General features: G+C 38.3%; 1 protein-coding gene across 2 annotated transcripts; it reads left to right on the top strand.

The window, feature by feature from the left end:
- The first annotated feature begins 7,756 nt into the window (after window positions 1-7,756).
- LOC116250634 (two-component response regulator ORR24-like) lies at window positions 7,757-13,957 on the top strand. 2 transcript variants are annotated; one of them, XM_031624418.2, is made up of 7 exons: window positions 7,757-8,379; window positions 8,747-8,899; window positions 9,575-9,991; window positions 10,092-10,168; window positions 10,325-10,984; window positions 11,057-11,686; window positions 13,735-13,957. In XM_031624418.2, exons 1-7 carry the CDS (start codon window positions 8,247-8,249, stop codon window positions 13,804-13,806), a joined length of 2,142 nt encoding a protein of 713 aa, XP_031480278.1. In that variant the 5' UTR covers window positions 7,757-8,246; the 3' UTR covers window positions 13,807-13,957. The 2 variants fall into 2 exon arrangements, with proteins under 2 accessions (XP_031480278.1, XP_031480277.1); XM_031624417.2 differs by having other exon boundaries at window positions 7,758-8,379; window positions 10,325-11,686.
- Window positions 13,958-14,998: the final 1,041 nt, after the last annotated feature.

The following is a 14,998-nucleotide window of genomic DNA, read 5'->3' as shown; positions in this document are numbered from 1 at the left end:
TTTTTAATTGATTTTAATTGCTTTCTAAATAAAAATAGGCCTATATGATGCATGTTCCTCTTCCTTCATTGTCTTTTGGGTGCAGGCTCCTTCTTGACCGTCTATTTGGTATTTATTTCTTCACCCATATAACAATTTGGAAACAGAACTGATGCTGATATTGAACTTCATACGTCCTTGATCAGCTTCAAGATTTTTAAGCCAATCTACCTCGCAAACCGAACCCTGGTGGGTGCGTAAAGATCCTTACAACTCTCAAACTGGTAAGAATTTCGAGACTTGTCATGGAAAAGCTTCATTACTCATCCGAGACTTGTCATGGAAAAGCTTCATTACTCATCCAAGGCCTAATAGGTTCAGTTCTTCTTCAATACTGACATGATTTGTTTCATAAACTCTAAAATGCTTTTCACTAGAGCCCACCTGCACTTGCTTCCTTTTTTCTCCACTTATTTGGTCTTTTTCCCTACTTCCAATGTGGATCTTGATGCTACAATTGCTGCATAGTGATCCTGCCGGACCCACTCGCAGTGCCTCACTGGACATCATAGGAATCAAGGGGAATATACTGCATATATTCTTTAATTTAATTTTATAGCCCCAGAATCCTATGCTTAGTTGAGATGCAGCTTTTTTAAGCCTGATAAGGGTCTCACGTAAGCTACATCTGCACTTGCCCCTTGTTAGTATTAAGAAGTGTTTCTATGGTATTGTTTAGCAGTAACGATATTGTGTGAGTTTCTCATGAATCTACCGAAAAAATTGCATAGCCCATCCGAACTTTCCTGGGTTAAGCTTCATGAGGTTAGACAGAAAAAACTCCATAGCAAGTCCATGGATTTGCAGGCTTAAAAATGGAGTTAGACCACAAGGACTAAACCAAGGTAAGGCAGACCTGGTCAAGGTACTGCCCAAGAAATAATCAATACCTAATCACCTGACTATTTTCACAATATAAAAGGACGACATGAAGGTGGATTCTTGTCAAATCAGCTATACATGAAGATTGCTTCTAAGATGTAAAGATTTGATTAGAACAACTTAACTATTAGGCCGGAGCAAGAGGGGCCCGGCTGTGAGGGAATTTTTGAAGACGTTACATTCACATGTACGAAGAAAAAACCATGTCCTACACTTTGACAAGGACATAACTTTTAATGTGATGGCTTTGATGATGCTGCTGAGAATGACATGAATCCAAATAAATCTTTGTTTTTTTTAATCTTTTATGTTTTCCAATATTTAGCAGCATAATCTCTCATATAAGCTTTCCAAATCCCAATTACAGTAGGAGATAACCAAAAAGGGCCCTCTAACCTCTTGTAGACCTTTTTCTTTTCTTTCATTCTTGTGGCAGTAGAATGGAAGATTGAGACTTGATCCATGGTTTTCAACATGACACTGTTCACATTTCTTTCTTACCAGCTACTTTCCACAGTAAGCATTTGAAAACTGCGGAAGTGTTTTTTGTTTACTTCTTGCCAATTGTCATGAAAATGATTAAGAAAAAAAAACCCAAAAAGAGTTTTAACTTTTAAGCTAGCAGCCTAAAAGGACAAGGATGAATAGATGCATGATGTGGGTCTTGTGCAATTCTGCTTATGAAATAAAACATGGTATAACACAGAAGGAAAGCAGCTTGTAGTTCCCTTGCAAGCAGCTTTATATTAGTTTCCTTCAGACCTAAGCAACCACATGTTTAGCAACTGTCCTCTTTTAAGTATCCATTCATGATACGTCCTACTCATGCATATTGACAGTGATACATGCTATTACAAAGATGTTAGGCAAAAAGACTACCAGTAGTACACTTATCATTGTAAGCCAGCAAAACTTAGATATTTAACAAAAGGTTTAACAAAGATCACTACGTTCTTAGATACATTGCTCATACAATGACAACAATAAACTAATTTGAGTCTCATTGCTGGGCAAACCAATTTCTTCAGTTCGATTTTTATTCTTTAGGTACAGCAGGTTAAACCAGCAGAACAGGGCCTCTACTCCGAGAATTGTTGATCCGCGAATCAAATAGACAGTCAAAAAAGGAATCTGCATGTCTCAATCCACAAGGTCAAGCACATCTCAAGAGGACTAGATGGCTCTAAACTATGAATAGTCATGAACTTCCAAATGGAAAGGGAAAATGTGTAGTTCTCTTCAGTGGATGAAGACTCCAGTGGCTGGCATCGTTTAGGTTATTGCTACCTGCTTTCTTTTCCAAAATTTTGCTTTGATCTTCATGTCTACCACAAAAGTGAGTCGGACGTCATCGCTTGCTTCATATTAAAAGAGAGGCGTAGGAAGTGGAACAATATTTTAATCCAGCAAAATCACGCCTGATATGGTGGTGTGGTTAGCACTTATTCAAAGCACAACTATGTGGAATAAATAAATACATAATTAACCGGTTAGGCTGATTAAGCAATTGACCGATGGAGACGATAATCGGATGATAATTACATCATTAAGTTTATAAATAAAGACACGGAATAGACTTTGGTGAGCTAGCCATTTAACTTTTAATAGTCAACACGAGCAAGAGGGATTTTGATTCATTGATGTCACAAACTTTGACGGCTCTGGTCCAAAAAAAAGTTGGTTTTACTCGAAAAGAAAAAGTAACGTTTTATTTCAGAAGTGAATGTAAAAGAGCTAGTATATAGCCAATAGAGAGAAGATGAATTTGCGACCTTTTAATTGCATTTGGTAAGAAAAACATCATGGATATATATATACTTAAACAAAAAAAGCACACGTTCATCGACTACCCAACTCAAAAACAACAAGTTCTTGTACAAAAAACGTGATATGATGATGAATGTTGCTCTTAGATATAATCATATCATTTCTTCTGGAACAACAACACAGCATTCTTAAAGCATGTGCAATAGAACACATGTTCCAAGAGCGCGTACTCTTTTGAATTTGGAGATATTAAAGAATAGCAGTCAAGGCAAGCGTGTGCATGTAAAAAGTCAAGCTCGGCAGGTTGGATTGCATCAACTCTTTGTCAAATTATACCGCGAGGTGCACCTCGGAATCAAGCTCTTGATCTTTTTAATTTGAAGACCTCATGCTAAACGCTTCTGCATTTTATTCGTAAGTGTCTTAGTATTGACTTTGAAGCAGTGGCAGAGCTATAAATTTTATCGAAAGGGCGCTTACCTTAGTAGGTTGGGCTATTGACGTGAGCTTGGTGTGGGCACCATATGTGGCTGGACCACGGTCCATCTCCTTCCTAATAAAAATTTTCAAGGACCGGTGTTGCCACATGTAACTCCACTACTGCTTTGAGGATTATGATAATCATGGGACTCAAATAAATCGAGGTCGTTTGAACTTGAGCTGAGCTCCATAGAACAGGATCGACCCCTCAATTCGATGATATGTTAAGTTCAATTCGAGTTCTTTTGAGTGATTTTGACTCAAGCTCGAATTGGTTCAACTCATTGTGTAGCGCGGCTACATGGTTGAGGATGTATGTGTCGCGTTACGTCCAACTAGAAACAGCTTAGTTTTACGTTAACGCCCTTCTTTTTCTTTTTTGGTTGTACAGTGATGGCTTCATATCCCTGTAATGAAAAAAATTTGATATCCAATTAAGGAATTGGATCAGATTCAAATTTAAGCAATGACTGTTTGATCGGGTTCAGATTCCGGTTTTGATTCATATTCGATATAGGTTTTAGTAAACATTCAATCATAGTTAGATTCAGATTCAAATTCAATGTTAACTTGAAATAAATACCTTATGTCCAATATCATCATCTTGAAAGTTGCATAGCGACATATAGTAATGCAGCTTAAATTTATTTTAAAGGTCGGATTCAGATTCTGATGGTAATCTAAAAATCGAATTTAGACTAGAATCGAACTATGAATTCAGATTCAGATTAAGATGTGGTATAAATTTTTCTTCATTCGTATTTGAATTCGAATCCAAATATATGAACAACTGAGATAGCGAATATGGTAAACAATGTATTTGATTCAAATTCGATCGATTGGCATCTCTAGATTTGGCAATGGCGTTGAAGGTTTCAAGGGCTGCCGATGAAGTCTTATATATATATATATATATATATATATATATATATATATATATAGCTCTACTATGGCGTCAAAGGGCAATTAAGACATTGAACATTGGTTGTACAAGTTAGGCTAAATATGCTTCGTGTTGGGTTCCACAAATATTATTGCTTCGACAAAGCACCAGATTCGAATTTTCTCTTTCAGACTATAAAGGGCTTGAGTTAATTGGGATCAAATTGCATTTTATAATCAACCTGTTGTTCTTATTTAAATGTGAGACAATATCTAACAACTGCACGCTCCCTTTCGTGAGATCATCCATACATTATGTACTAACTTTGTCCTGTTCCCTTAATTAATTATCGCTCTGGAGACTCCCATGCTTTGGCGCAAACAGGAGTCTGAAATCCCAGACGTTTTCATCCCAACTTTTCTAAAACAGAGACACCAAAAAAAAGTGGCGGTGTGGACATGGACTTTTTTTTTTTTTTTTGGTTTCTTATACAAACTGCTTTTGTTTCTTTCTGGATGGGGCAAATTTTTTCCTGGTCATGATGTCCCATGAAAAGTTTGGCCAACAAATGATTATGAGCATTGACAAATGACAATTGACATCTCTCTCTCTCTCTATGTGATTGAACCCGGATTTGAAAATTCCGATCCAGAACGGCTTTATTTGTTATACCCAAATCACATAATAAAGTAATTAGCTGGATTCATTAATACCCATTTAATTCAAATTCAAATACAATATTAATGTGACTGACTAGCCAAAGTTAGGTAGAAATAGCTACGTCCTCTCTATTATGCAAGCTATAGGTACAGGTACGAGTAAGAATGCGACCAAACAATGAAAAATTAGGAACTACCAAGTAACAAGCTATGACTTTACCAATGATAGAAAAAAAAAAAGAAAGAAAGAAAGCAAATTGTTTGCTATTGCAAGCAAGCCGCATCTGCGCCCAAGTCAACACGACTTAGGTGCAGCAGCCATTTTGAAGGGTCCATATTACTTTTTTTTTTTTTTCTTAATAAAATTCTTTGACCACTTGAATACTATAAATTATTTTGAAAAGAAAAAAAATTATTTTATAATGTGCGCTGAACTGTTTTTTTTCTTGTACTCTCAATTTGTTTTCACAAAACTTCAACCACCAATGAATTGTATGGAAAACCCCAAAGACTTGGTAGCTTTTGGTTGAAACCTCGAAAGGGTTGGGTCTTGGCCTTTATACCTACTCTTCGGGTCATATTCTTGAAACAGTTATATATTGTTTCGCTTGTCAAACGGACCCAAGAGAGAAAGAAAGACATTATATTTCTCTCTAAAGAAAATTCGGGTCATATTCTTGAAACAGTTATATATTGTTTCGCTTGTCAAACGGACCCAAGAGAGAAAGAAAGACATTATATTTCTCTCTAAAGGAAATTCATGAAAGAGAGAGAGAGCTCAGGACCACTTTATTTTCATCTAAAAACTGAAAACAGAGGAAAGGTCATGTTTGCAGCATGGTGGGCCCAAATTAATAGAGAAGAAGGACCTTCTGATTGTGATGCTTTTTTTTTTTGTGGTCCTTTGCACTTGGAGTGAAAGATCATTAAAACAAATGGAGACAAAATTGCCCAAGAATAAAAGGAGCTGATCTAGCTAGCTAGGCAGCCCCCTTTCCCCCACCACCAACATTCTGATCTTCCTCTAAAGAGGATATTCTCTTCATCAATGAATCACACACTTATGCACATAATGGCTGTCATGGACTACTCCTGAAAAAGGACAACTCAATGCTCATGGCTTTCTGAACATTTTACTCACTTCCATGGAAGCACTGTTGCAGAAGAGATGTGAGGAGTTGGAAGAGGATAGAATTGTCCTTCCTCACTAAATTATTAGAGAAAATTTCATGTATGAATTGAGATAGCATCTCTCTCATCTTCCTCCCACTTACATCATCTTGGCATCATTGCCATGGCTGCCACTGTTGTTGGTACCTTTTTTTTTCCTTCTTTCCGAAATATCTTGCAGATCTATGAATTCCTGCATCTTTGAATCTCTTACTGCGTGCAGGAACCTTAGAAGCCTACAAAAGTTTGGCTGTTTTAGAAACCAGCAGTCAAAGCTGCATGACCAGATCCTACTGAAAATCAAGCTTTGAAAACGAAAAGAATGGCCGCTTTTTAGTTGCATCCTGACTGGAACCGTTGAATTGCTTCGATTGTGAACACCAACCAGATGGTATTGAAACCTTTGAATCTCTCGTTTCTTTTTTTCCATTGCCAATCACGTGGTTCTTACAGCAACATCCTCTACGCTGTATACTGTATACTATCCTTTCTGCTATGCCATGCTTCGGGAAGCACCAATCTCATTAACTGTTAAAAAAGAAAAGGAAGAAGAAGAAGAAGAAGAACTTAATAAGTAATTAATAAATAAAAGGACGTACTTGGATTGGATTCCCTTGAGAAGATCTACCGAGTGAATATATGGTTCAGAGGATTTCTCCATGCCCATCGATTAAACCACAAAGAGAACGAAAAAGAAGTTTTAAAAATTAAGAGGAGAAAAAGCGAGGAAGTAAAACAGGTGAAGAAGCCGAAGCACATGTGACATTGTGGTTAACAAGAAGTCAGCAAACAAAAGCGGTGGTCAAGTCAGTACAAGAAAACCCATAATTTTTAAATATTTCCGTCCATCCTAAACTAGAGAATATTACAGCTTTTCAACAGTAAAAATAAATAAATACATAGACAAACCAGAAAGGAGAAAAGGCATGTTGGTCTCTCGCTATTAATATTTTAAAACCAATAAAAAAATGTGCCCCGATTAAAATAAAACACCCAGCCCGCACCTACACGGTCCTTTTCTCAGCACGGCTGGTGCACGCGCGCCCGCGCCTGCCGCTCTCTCTCTCTCTCTAACGGCAGCGCTGGAGTGGGGCCCGCAGAATATCCAGGCCCTGCCGGTGTCAGGCAGCAGCCTGGCTCGTGTGTGGGGGTTCGTATTCCGTACTCCCTCCCTCTCTCTCTCTCATCGGATTATTTCGGGGAATTCTTTAATATTTCTTGCAGTTTTTTACGTTTCTATTTTATTGAAAATTTAAATTAATTTTTGTTGGCTGGGCATGGACCTGTCAACGTTCCACTGGGCCCCTCCCTCTCTCTCTCTCTCTCTCTCCTCTTATTGAAGATCTTCATCGGGGACTGCACAAATGTGTTAGCTTTTGACACGTGGCGGTGACAGAGTGGTTCTCCCCGCGAATGATCCCTCCCCCCACTCTTTCCCGTTCCGCCTTTCACCGAACCGTCTCGCTTCTTCTCACCTCGGAATCGTCTCTCCCTGTCTCCACTTTTACACAAAAACAAACACAGTATGAATAAAATTGTATAGGGAATTGACTGCTCAGAGGAGGAGGATGTATGAGTCCCTCAAGCTCTGGCGAGTCCAGGTTTATTATTAGTTTGGGAGTTAATGAGTGTTCAGAGTGGATAGAAACAGGAGAAGAAGACTCGGATCTTATTTCCAACTCGGGCCGAGACTGATGAGATCTCCATATTGGCAACAAAGAGAGAAAAGGCAGAGCATAAATTTTACAAAAGCAGGGTGTATTAATGACACTGATTTGCTGTTACATTGTTTCTCCTCATTCCAAAACCAAATCTCCTGTTTAAACGTCAATAATTGACGCCCCAACATAAAGTATTGCTCAAAAGAAGGCCTACTCTCTCTCTGTCTGCTTCTCTCTCTAAGCTACCTCCTAGATCCCAGGTTTCCACTTTCCATGCGTTTTTCTGCCCTTTGCCACACTAGGCAAAGTGATCAGTCACAAAGATAAGGATGGATTTTCTCATTTTTCATGCTGTGCTTCGGTTATAGAGTTTAGAAGGGAGAGAGAGAGAGAGAGAGAGAGAGAGAGAGACCCTGTCCACGTTTCATAGACTCAGCCTTTTTCTTTTTATGCATGTAGCTAGCTTCCCTTGGTAGCAGAGAGACCCATTTCTCCTGTCCCCTTTTCCCCCTCTGTTGGTTGTTCTCCTCTTTTGTTGGGGCGTGCTGGTTTGCTTGTTTGCATTGTGACACTATATCTGCTTCTTGGGTGGTGGATTATCTGGGGGTTTTTGGAAGCACAGGAAGAGCAACGTTTCGTTCCTTGTGCAGAGAGAGAGAGAAAGAGCTTCCAGGCGAAGTTTGGTGCTGTGGAAGGATAACTAGGATGACTGCAGAGGATTGCCCGGGGAGTGAGAAGGACGATGATTTTCCTGTTGGTATGCGGGTTCTTGCTGTTGATGATGACCCCACATGCCTGAAACTGCTGGAAAGTCTGCTGCATCTCTGCCAGTATCATGGTTGGTCTTCTTTCTGGTTGCGCCCTTGTATGTCTTAAGAACTAGCTATGATCTTTGATCTTCTGAAGATAAATCCGTTACCCGTGGCCTCTCTCTCTCTCTCTCTCCCTCTGTGGATTTACTTTCTCTGTTGATAAATATTAAAGACCATAGCTCTGTCGTGTATGATTCGTGTTACTTGAATTTGTTATTTTGGTATGACTAATGGACATTCTTGTGAATGAATTAAATGGCTTTTTCTTCCCCTGAAAAATTTTGGCGGTTTTTTTTTTCTATTTTCAGAATCGGAGGCGTTTGGTTTGTGTGGTTTCTGAATGATACATTAGGCATCTGATTGGTTTCTGAACCGTGATTTTTACCCTCGCAGTTACTACGACTTCCCAGGCGATCACTGCTTTGAAGTTGCTGAGGGAAAACCCTGATGGTTTCGATCTTGTTTTAAGCGACGTGCACATGCCTGATATGGATGGTTTCAAACTCTTGGAGCTCATAGGGCTAGAAATGGACCTCCCTGTGATAAGTATGTACCTGATTGTTCCTTATTCCCTCCATGATATTGTCCTCATTTTCTGTATATTTTTTTCATATCTTGTTAGTTGGCTTGTATACTTGAACTTGATAACAAGTATTTCAGCCTCAATTTCTCATTTTTTGGTCCCAGAATTTGGTTATAAACTTATAACATCCATTTTTAGTCTACCTCATCTCATGTTTTATATGAACATCGATACAGCAAGCTCTTTTGCACTTCTATCACTTGTGCTTTCTAGTCCTAGATGACAACTGCTTATCCCACATAATCTTATTGCTTGCTCACTTTCCCACAAAAGGATACGCTCACCGGCATGGGGCCTCTTGTGACATTCATCATTCTAAACGTATGTCATGAGCTGAACACTCGGCTTGGATGTTTGCTTGTTGTCATGTTGACCTCAAAGGTCTTATCTACCGATCCCTGCAAGTGTGCAGTCTGCTATAGGGGAAGGTGACTATGGAAGAAAAACAAAGAAAAATTTCCACCGCCACCTTTGTTCACTGCCTACGCAACTTCATTTGACATAGCCTCTATTCTCTCCTTGAAGGATGGGAAAGGATTTTTCTCTTATTTGTTAAATTTTAAACTTTTATTGGGGCTTCTATCTGGTATTTCCTTTGCTGATTAATTGCTTTTTGTTGCATCAACATTTCATTGCAGTGATGTCTGTCAACAGTGAAACTAGCACTGTTATGAAGGGCATAACTCATGGAGCTTGTGATTATTTATTGAAACCAATCCGCATAGAGGAGCTTAGAAACATGTGGCAACATGTGGTCAGAAAGAAGAAAGTGGGGTCTAAAGATCGCAGAAAGAAGGACAATGATGATGATTATAGCAAATTTTCCCATGGTACTGATGGTGCACAGGGGCACAATGTGGTAGGACAGGCACATATAAACTGCAAATTAGCTAAGAAACGAAGAGACAGAAACATTGAAGAAGAAGATGATGATGATGAAGAGGAAAATGGCAATGAAAATGAGGACCAGATGACACAGAAAAAACCAAGGGTGGTTTGGTCTGTAGAGTTGCATCAGAAATTTGTTGCTGCTGTGAATCAATTGGGAATAGATAGTAAGTGCTCTTGCAAAATTGGCATTTGCAGTACTTTTAAAACATAGGACATTTACAATGCAGGTTTCCATTTTTATGTGTTTCTTTTTGGTGGAAGCAGAAGCTTTTCCAAAGAGGATACTTGATATCATGAATGTTGAGAAGCTGACAAGAGAAAACGTTGCAAGCCACCTTCAGGAAAGATACCTTCTTGTTATCCCGTCTCTCTGCAAATTTTAAATTCCTTTAAATCAAATGTAACCATAGTTTATAACTTTATTACTTCTATATTTTTTGCTAAACAAACATTTTCAAACTTCTATTTCTTACAAACAATGATGGTTAATATTGCAGAAATATAGGCTTTACCTGAAAAGGATCAGTAATGTGGCAAACCAGCAGGGAAATATGACTGCTGCTTTAGGAGTTAGAGATTCCTCTTTTGTATCGATGAGTTCCATGGGCACTTTTAGAGATTTTCATTCCCTTGGCCTGACTGGGCAGCTTTCTAATACCAGACTTTCATCTTTTCAAGAAGGAGCCAGAGCTCTAGGCAATTTAAACTCTAGTAGCAATTTGGCAATGAGTGCACCTAACCCTTCTGGTTCTGGGTTGGTTCAATTTGGTCGTATGTGCAACTTGAAAAATCCATTTGATGAATTGGGGAAGTCAAACCATATTCCTCTTCCTGGAAGTCAGCATGCAAATTTACTCCAGGGATTGCCCACAAGATTGGAACTTGACCGCCTGCAGAGCAAATCATCCCTTCCCGACCTTAGTGGTTCCACTACATTACTTGATGACTCGTTACCGTTTTCAGGCTCCCAGTATCAGCCATCAGATGTTTCCAGTTTCAGTGTTCCTGCAATGGCTAACAGAACTTTTAGTAGCCCATTTCTTAATGTTCCGGACGATCCTCTGATGCTACAGCTTTTACAACAAAAACAGCAGCAGCATGGGGAAAAGTATAGGGGAATGGATGGCCAATCCACAAGCAATCGGGAAAACTTTGAGGTCAGTTCTGGCGTATGTTCTCGTATACCTGATCTTGATAGATGTAATAAAACATGGCAGAATGCTGTGCAGTTAACAGGATATTCAACTGCTTTGCCTGTGGCTCAACCCTTGAAGGACGATGACCATTCGACAGCTGGTGTTAGAAACAACATTTTGTTGCAATCCTCATGTGCAGATGCCAGCACACTTCATTTGTCTGGCTGCAGTCCCCTGGCAGCAACTTCACATAATTCAATAGTTGGAAGACAGCCAATTATGCCACAGGCCACTGCAAGTGATGGAAACATGAGACATTTCTCCATGGGCAATGGTTATGCTTCAAAGCTCTCCTCTTTAAGCCCTACTGGTGGAAGTATGACACAGAATCTTAACACTGCATTGAAGCAAGATTGGAACATACAGAAGCCTGGCCATGCCAACTCCTTACATACCACTTTCCAAGATCACCACCTTATAGCTCATGGTGCCCAATATCCAGCACAAACTAATTGTACTTTGGATGGAAAGGTTAATCTTGATTGGGGTAGTCAGGAAACTTTGGGTAACCCATTCTCTATAAATCAATTTGACACTCAGCAGCTAGCCGATGGACTAGTGAAGATAGATAATCACCTTTCAAGGAGAACAAAGTTCTCGGGCATGTTTGAGGATAATGGTTACAATTGTCTGGGTGATGTGGTCAATGCAGCTTTAAAAAGGGTAACATGATTCTTCCTTGTTCAAGTGATGTACGTCTGTTGTATTGGTACCTTTCTCTTTGCTTTTCTGCTATAGCTGGTGATAATGGTAGAAATTTGCATTCTAGCTATTAATCATGTATTGCTGAGGGTGTGGTAAGTAGTCTGAGCTTCCATCATCATTTATTCTTTGTTCAAAAGCTCATAGGTTGCATCATTAACCACATACCTTATAAAAGGTTCCATTTCATCAGGCATAATTAATACAACAATCAGATCTTGATTCTCAACTAAGGCCTTATTTGATTCAGGTTTTGGAACCTAGACTCACAACCTCAAGCTGAAAAAAGAGGAACCAAATGTATCTAAAATTGCTGCTGGAATCACTTCTTGCAACTTGAGATCCTATCCAGTATCCACCAACTATAGCAACGCCACTGTTCATTCACAACTCACTATTAAGCCTTTAATAACAATGGCCAGGCCAAGAATGCTAGTATGGTTATTTTAACCGACTCAGAACTGTACAGATATACAGGTCAAGGGTGAAGATCGCAGTTGCAGTTGCAATATTGCCATGTACATGGGTACAATTGTAGTTGTCAGAAGTGTTGGGCATGTAGATTTTAATTGTTAATATATGTGAATTCAACTTTTTGCATCAAAGAGAAAACTTTTTGCATCCAAAAGAATTTCAAATTTATCAGTCATCTCTCAAGCAAGATATGATTGTTGATATGCATAATGCATGCCTTCATAATAACTTGTTTAGGAAATCTTGGAGATCATTTGTTTAACATACTATTAATTTCTTAACATGGTCAAAGATATCATTTTTGAGTTCTTATTGGCAAGGTTTTTCTTGGTTAACAATCAGATATTTCGCTTTTACCAGGAGAATCTTGAGAACTAAAAAAACAAAATATAGAAAATAATTTTCTATAAGTTTTCTACTAATTTTCTTACAGGAACATTGACATAAATTTAAAAATGCTATTAAGATGTTAAAAGGAAAAAAAAACATTAATTATATTAAAAATTATTTTTGGAAATCTCATGAAGATTTTTGCAGTGATATTGTGATGTTTTTGTGATATTTTTTTTGTTGGTTATATTTTCAAAAGATCGCAATATTTTCCTTTTCTCTTTCACAGTTTCACTTATTTTTGGTGTTTTTGCCATGATATTTTGGATATATTGCCAATACTTGTGACTCTGCTTCTTATTAGGAAATACTTGGAACTTTACTTTTAACAAAAAGCCCAAAACAGTTGGACTATGACATGTTTCTATACTTCCATCCTAGGGAAAAACTTGGAAGGCATGATATGAAACATAATTGTAAGCAGTCCTGTCCAGGAAGGAACACTTCATTAGGCATTCCATTGCTCATTAATGGGGAGGCAAACTGAGTAAAAAAATATTATTCTTAGACTGGTTTAGTCAACTTGTATGTTTCTCGATTAAAATTGGTAATTGCCTGCAGTTGAATTGTGATCTGAACTATTTATTTGTAGACTGGTTTAGTCTTTCTCCTCTGACGTCAGGCATAGTCTTGATCTGCTCTGAAATGAGCAGCCTGCCTGAAGTTATAACCAGCATGGGGGGATTTGAGGCAATCAAGTCATCCCTCCTTAATGTAAATGGCGATCACCTTCAAATTTTTTGGAGCACCATCTAATGGCTGTCTTACGAATTTATACGTATTATCATCTTTCTCTGGTTTCTCTAGTAGTTATTCTGATGTTGTATTAGCATTAGCCAATTGTTTCACTTTTCTTTTGTTGTAATTTCAGAAACAGATGCCACTTCATGAATACATATGGAATTTAGATTATGTTTAGTATTACTCTGATGAAAGTTAGCGTGCCATATGTCGATCAGTGGCTTTAACATAACATCCATAGGCAAATCTCTACCTTTGTCTTTTTTAGGTGCAGCACATTTTGATGGTTCCCATAATTTATTCTCTGAGGTCTTACTTGTCTTATGTCAGCATTTGACTTTCTTTGTGACACATTCTTATGTTTGACAACCTGTTAGTTATGTGTATCATGGTTGTCTGTGCAGGATCAGGGTGATGTTGGATTCATCAACGGACAAGAGGAATATGATCCATATGCTGTTGAGAGATATAACTGAAATGTACTTCTTTTGCTTTTGTCTCATCTGTCATCAAATGATGCTTGAAGGTGTTTGTATCATATTGTAATAGCTTTTGTAGCTGTATGTATCAAGCCTTTGTGCTTCCATTACCTTTTATTTATAGATTTCATATAGAATGTTTGATTTATTCTGCTACTACAAATTTTGGATATATCGTTCCAATTTCCTCGAATGTCTCCAAAGCGACTACAAAATTTTGGATGTGAAGTCTAAATTTTTTTATGTGAAAATTTTCTAACAGCTGCTTTAACTTTCAATATTTTCCTGACATTGCCCTTGAAAATCAAGGTTCCTAGTTCAATGAAAAATCAGACACTTGTCATGGGAGAGTTCTATCATCTGTGGTGCTGAACTTGGAAGATTTTCATGTTATTAAAGATATGCAAATTGAATTTCCGACCGAGAAGTCTGGATGGCTTGTTGTTAAGGATTGAGGTCCTGAACTCAAGTCTAGGTTTGCTAGATCTTGTGCCATTTTTATAGATCTTTCGATGTTGCAGGCCCATTGCTTCATGAGCTGAAAATTCCAGATCTTGGGGGAACTTTCCGGTCCTCCAGTCTGCCTTCTGTATGTTTCGTTGTACGTCAACCTATATTCGGAAACATATCTATACTTTCTTCCGCAGTTATGAAAAAATATCGTTGTAAACTGTTGGGCTGGTTAAAAAAAGAAAACATAAGCTACTGAACGTTTCAGACTTGGGGTGAGTCTTCTGGTTCTCTCTGCCTTCTGTATGTTCTGGGCTCTTCGTCAACGTGTGAGGATTAAGAAATAAATTTCTACTTTCTTCCAGAGAAGCTTTACTTTGAAAAAACAGTTGGGCAGGTTAAGAAGACATAAACTTCTGCTGCATTGAAAATCTGTCTGAGCTTAAGCGGCTTTTGCAGACATGCGTCAAAATTTTGAATGCAGAGCTGCATCAAACAAATTGAGCAGCCTATCCTTTTGAATCTGATGAATGGTGACCGCCATGGCTGAGACAACTACTGATGGCCATGAAGAACTCTTTCCATTTGCTATATCTAGTAAGGCCAGCATAATATATGGTAAGAAGGCCCGTAGTTAGCTTTTCTTTTTTCCATGAAAAAGGAAAAGTTCTCTGAACTTTTCTGATACATAAGCTTTAGTATAGATCTAATTGCACAACAACCAGATGAGAGGCATAAA

This window comes from Nymphaea colorata, chromosome 3 (assembly GCF_008831285.2).
Source record: "Nymphaea colorata isolate Beijing-Zhang1983 chromosome 3, ASM883128v2, whole genome shotgun sequence".
NCBI classification, from domain to species: Eukaryota; Viridiplantae; Streptophyta; class Magnoliopsida; order Nymphaeales; family Nymphaeaceae; genus Nymphaea; species Nymphaea colorata.
This window is presented reverse-complemented; position numbering and strand designations above follow the sequence as displayed.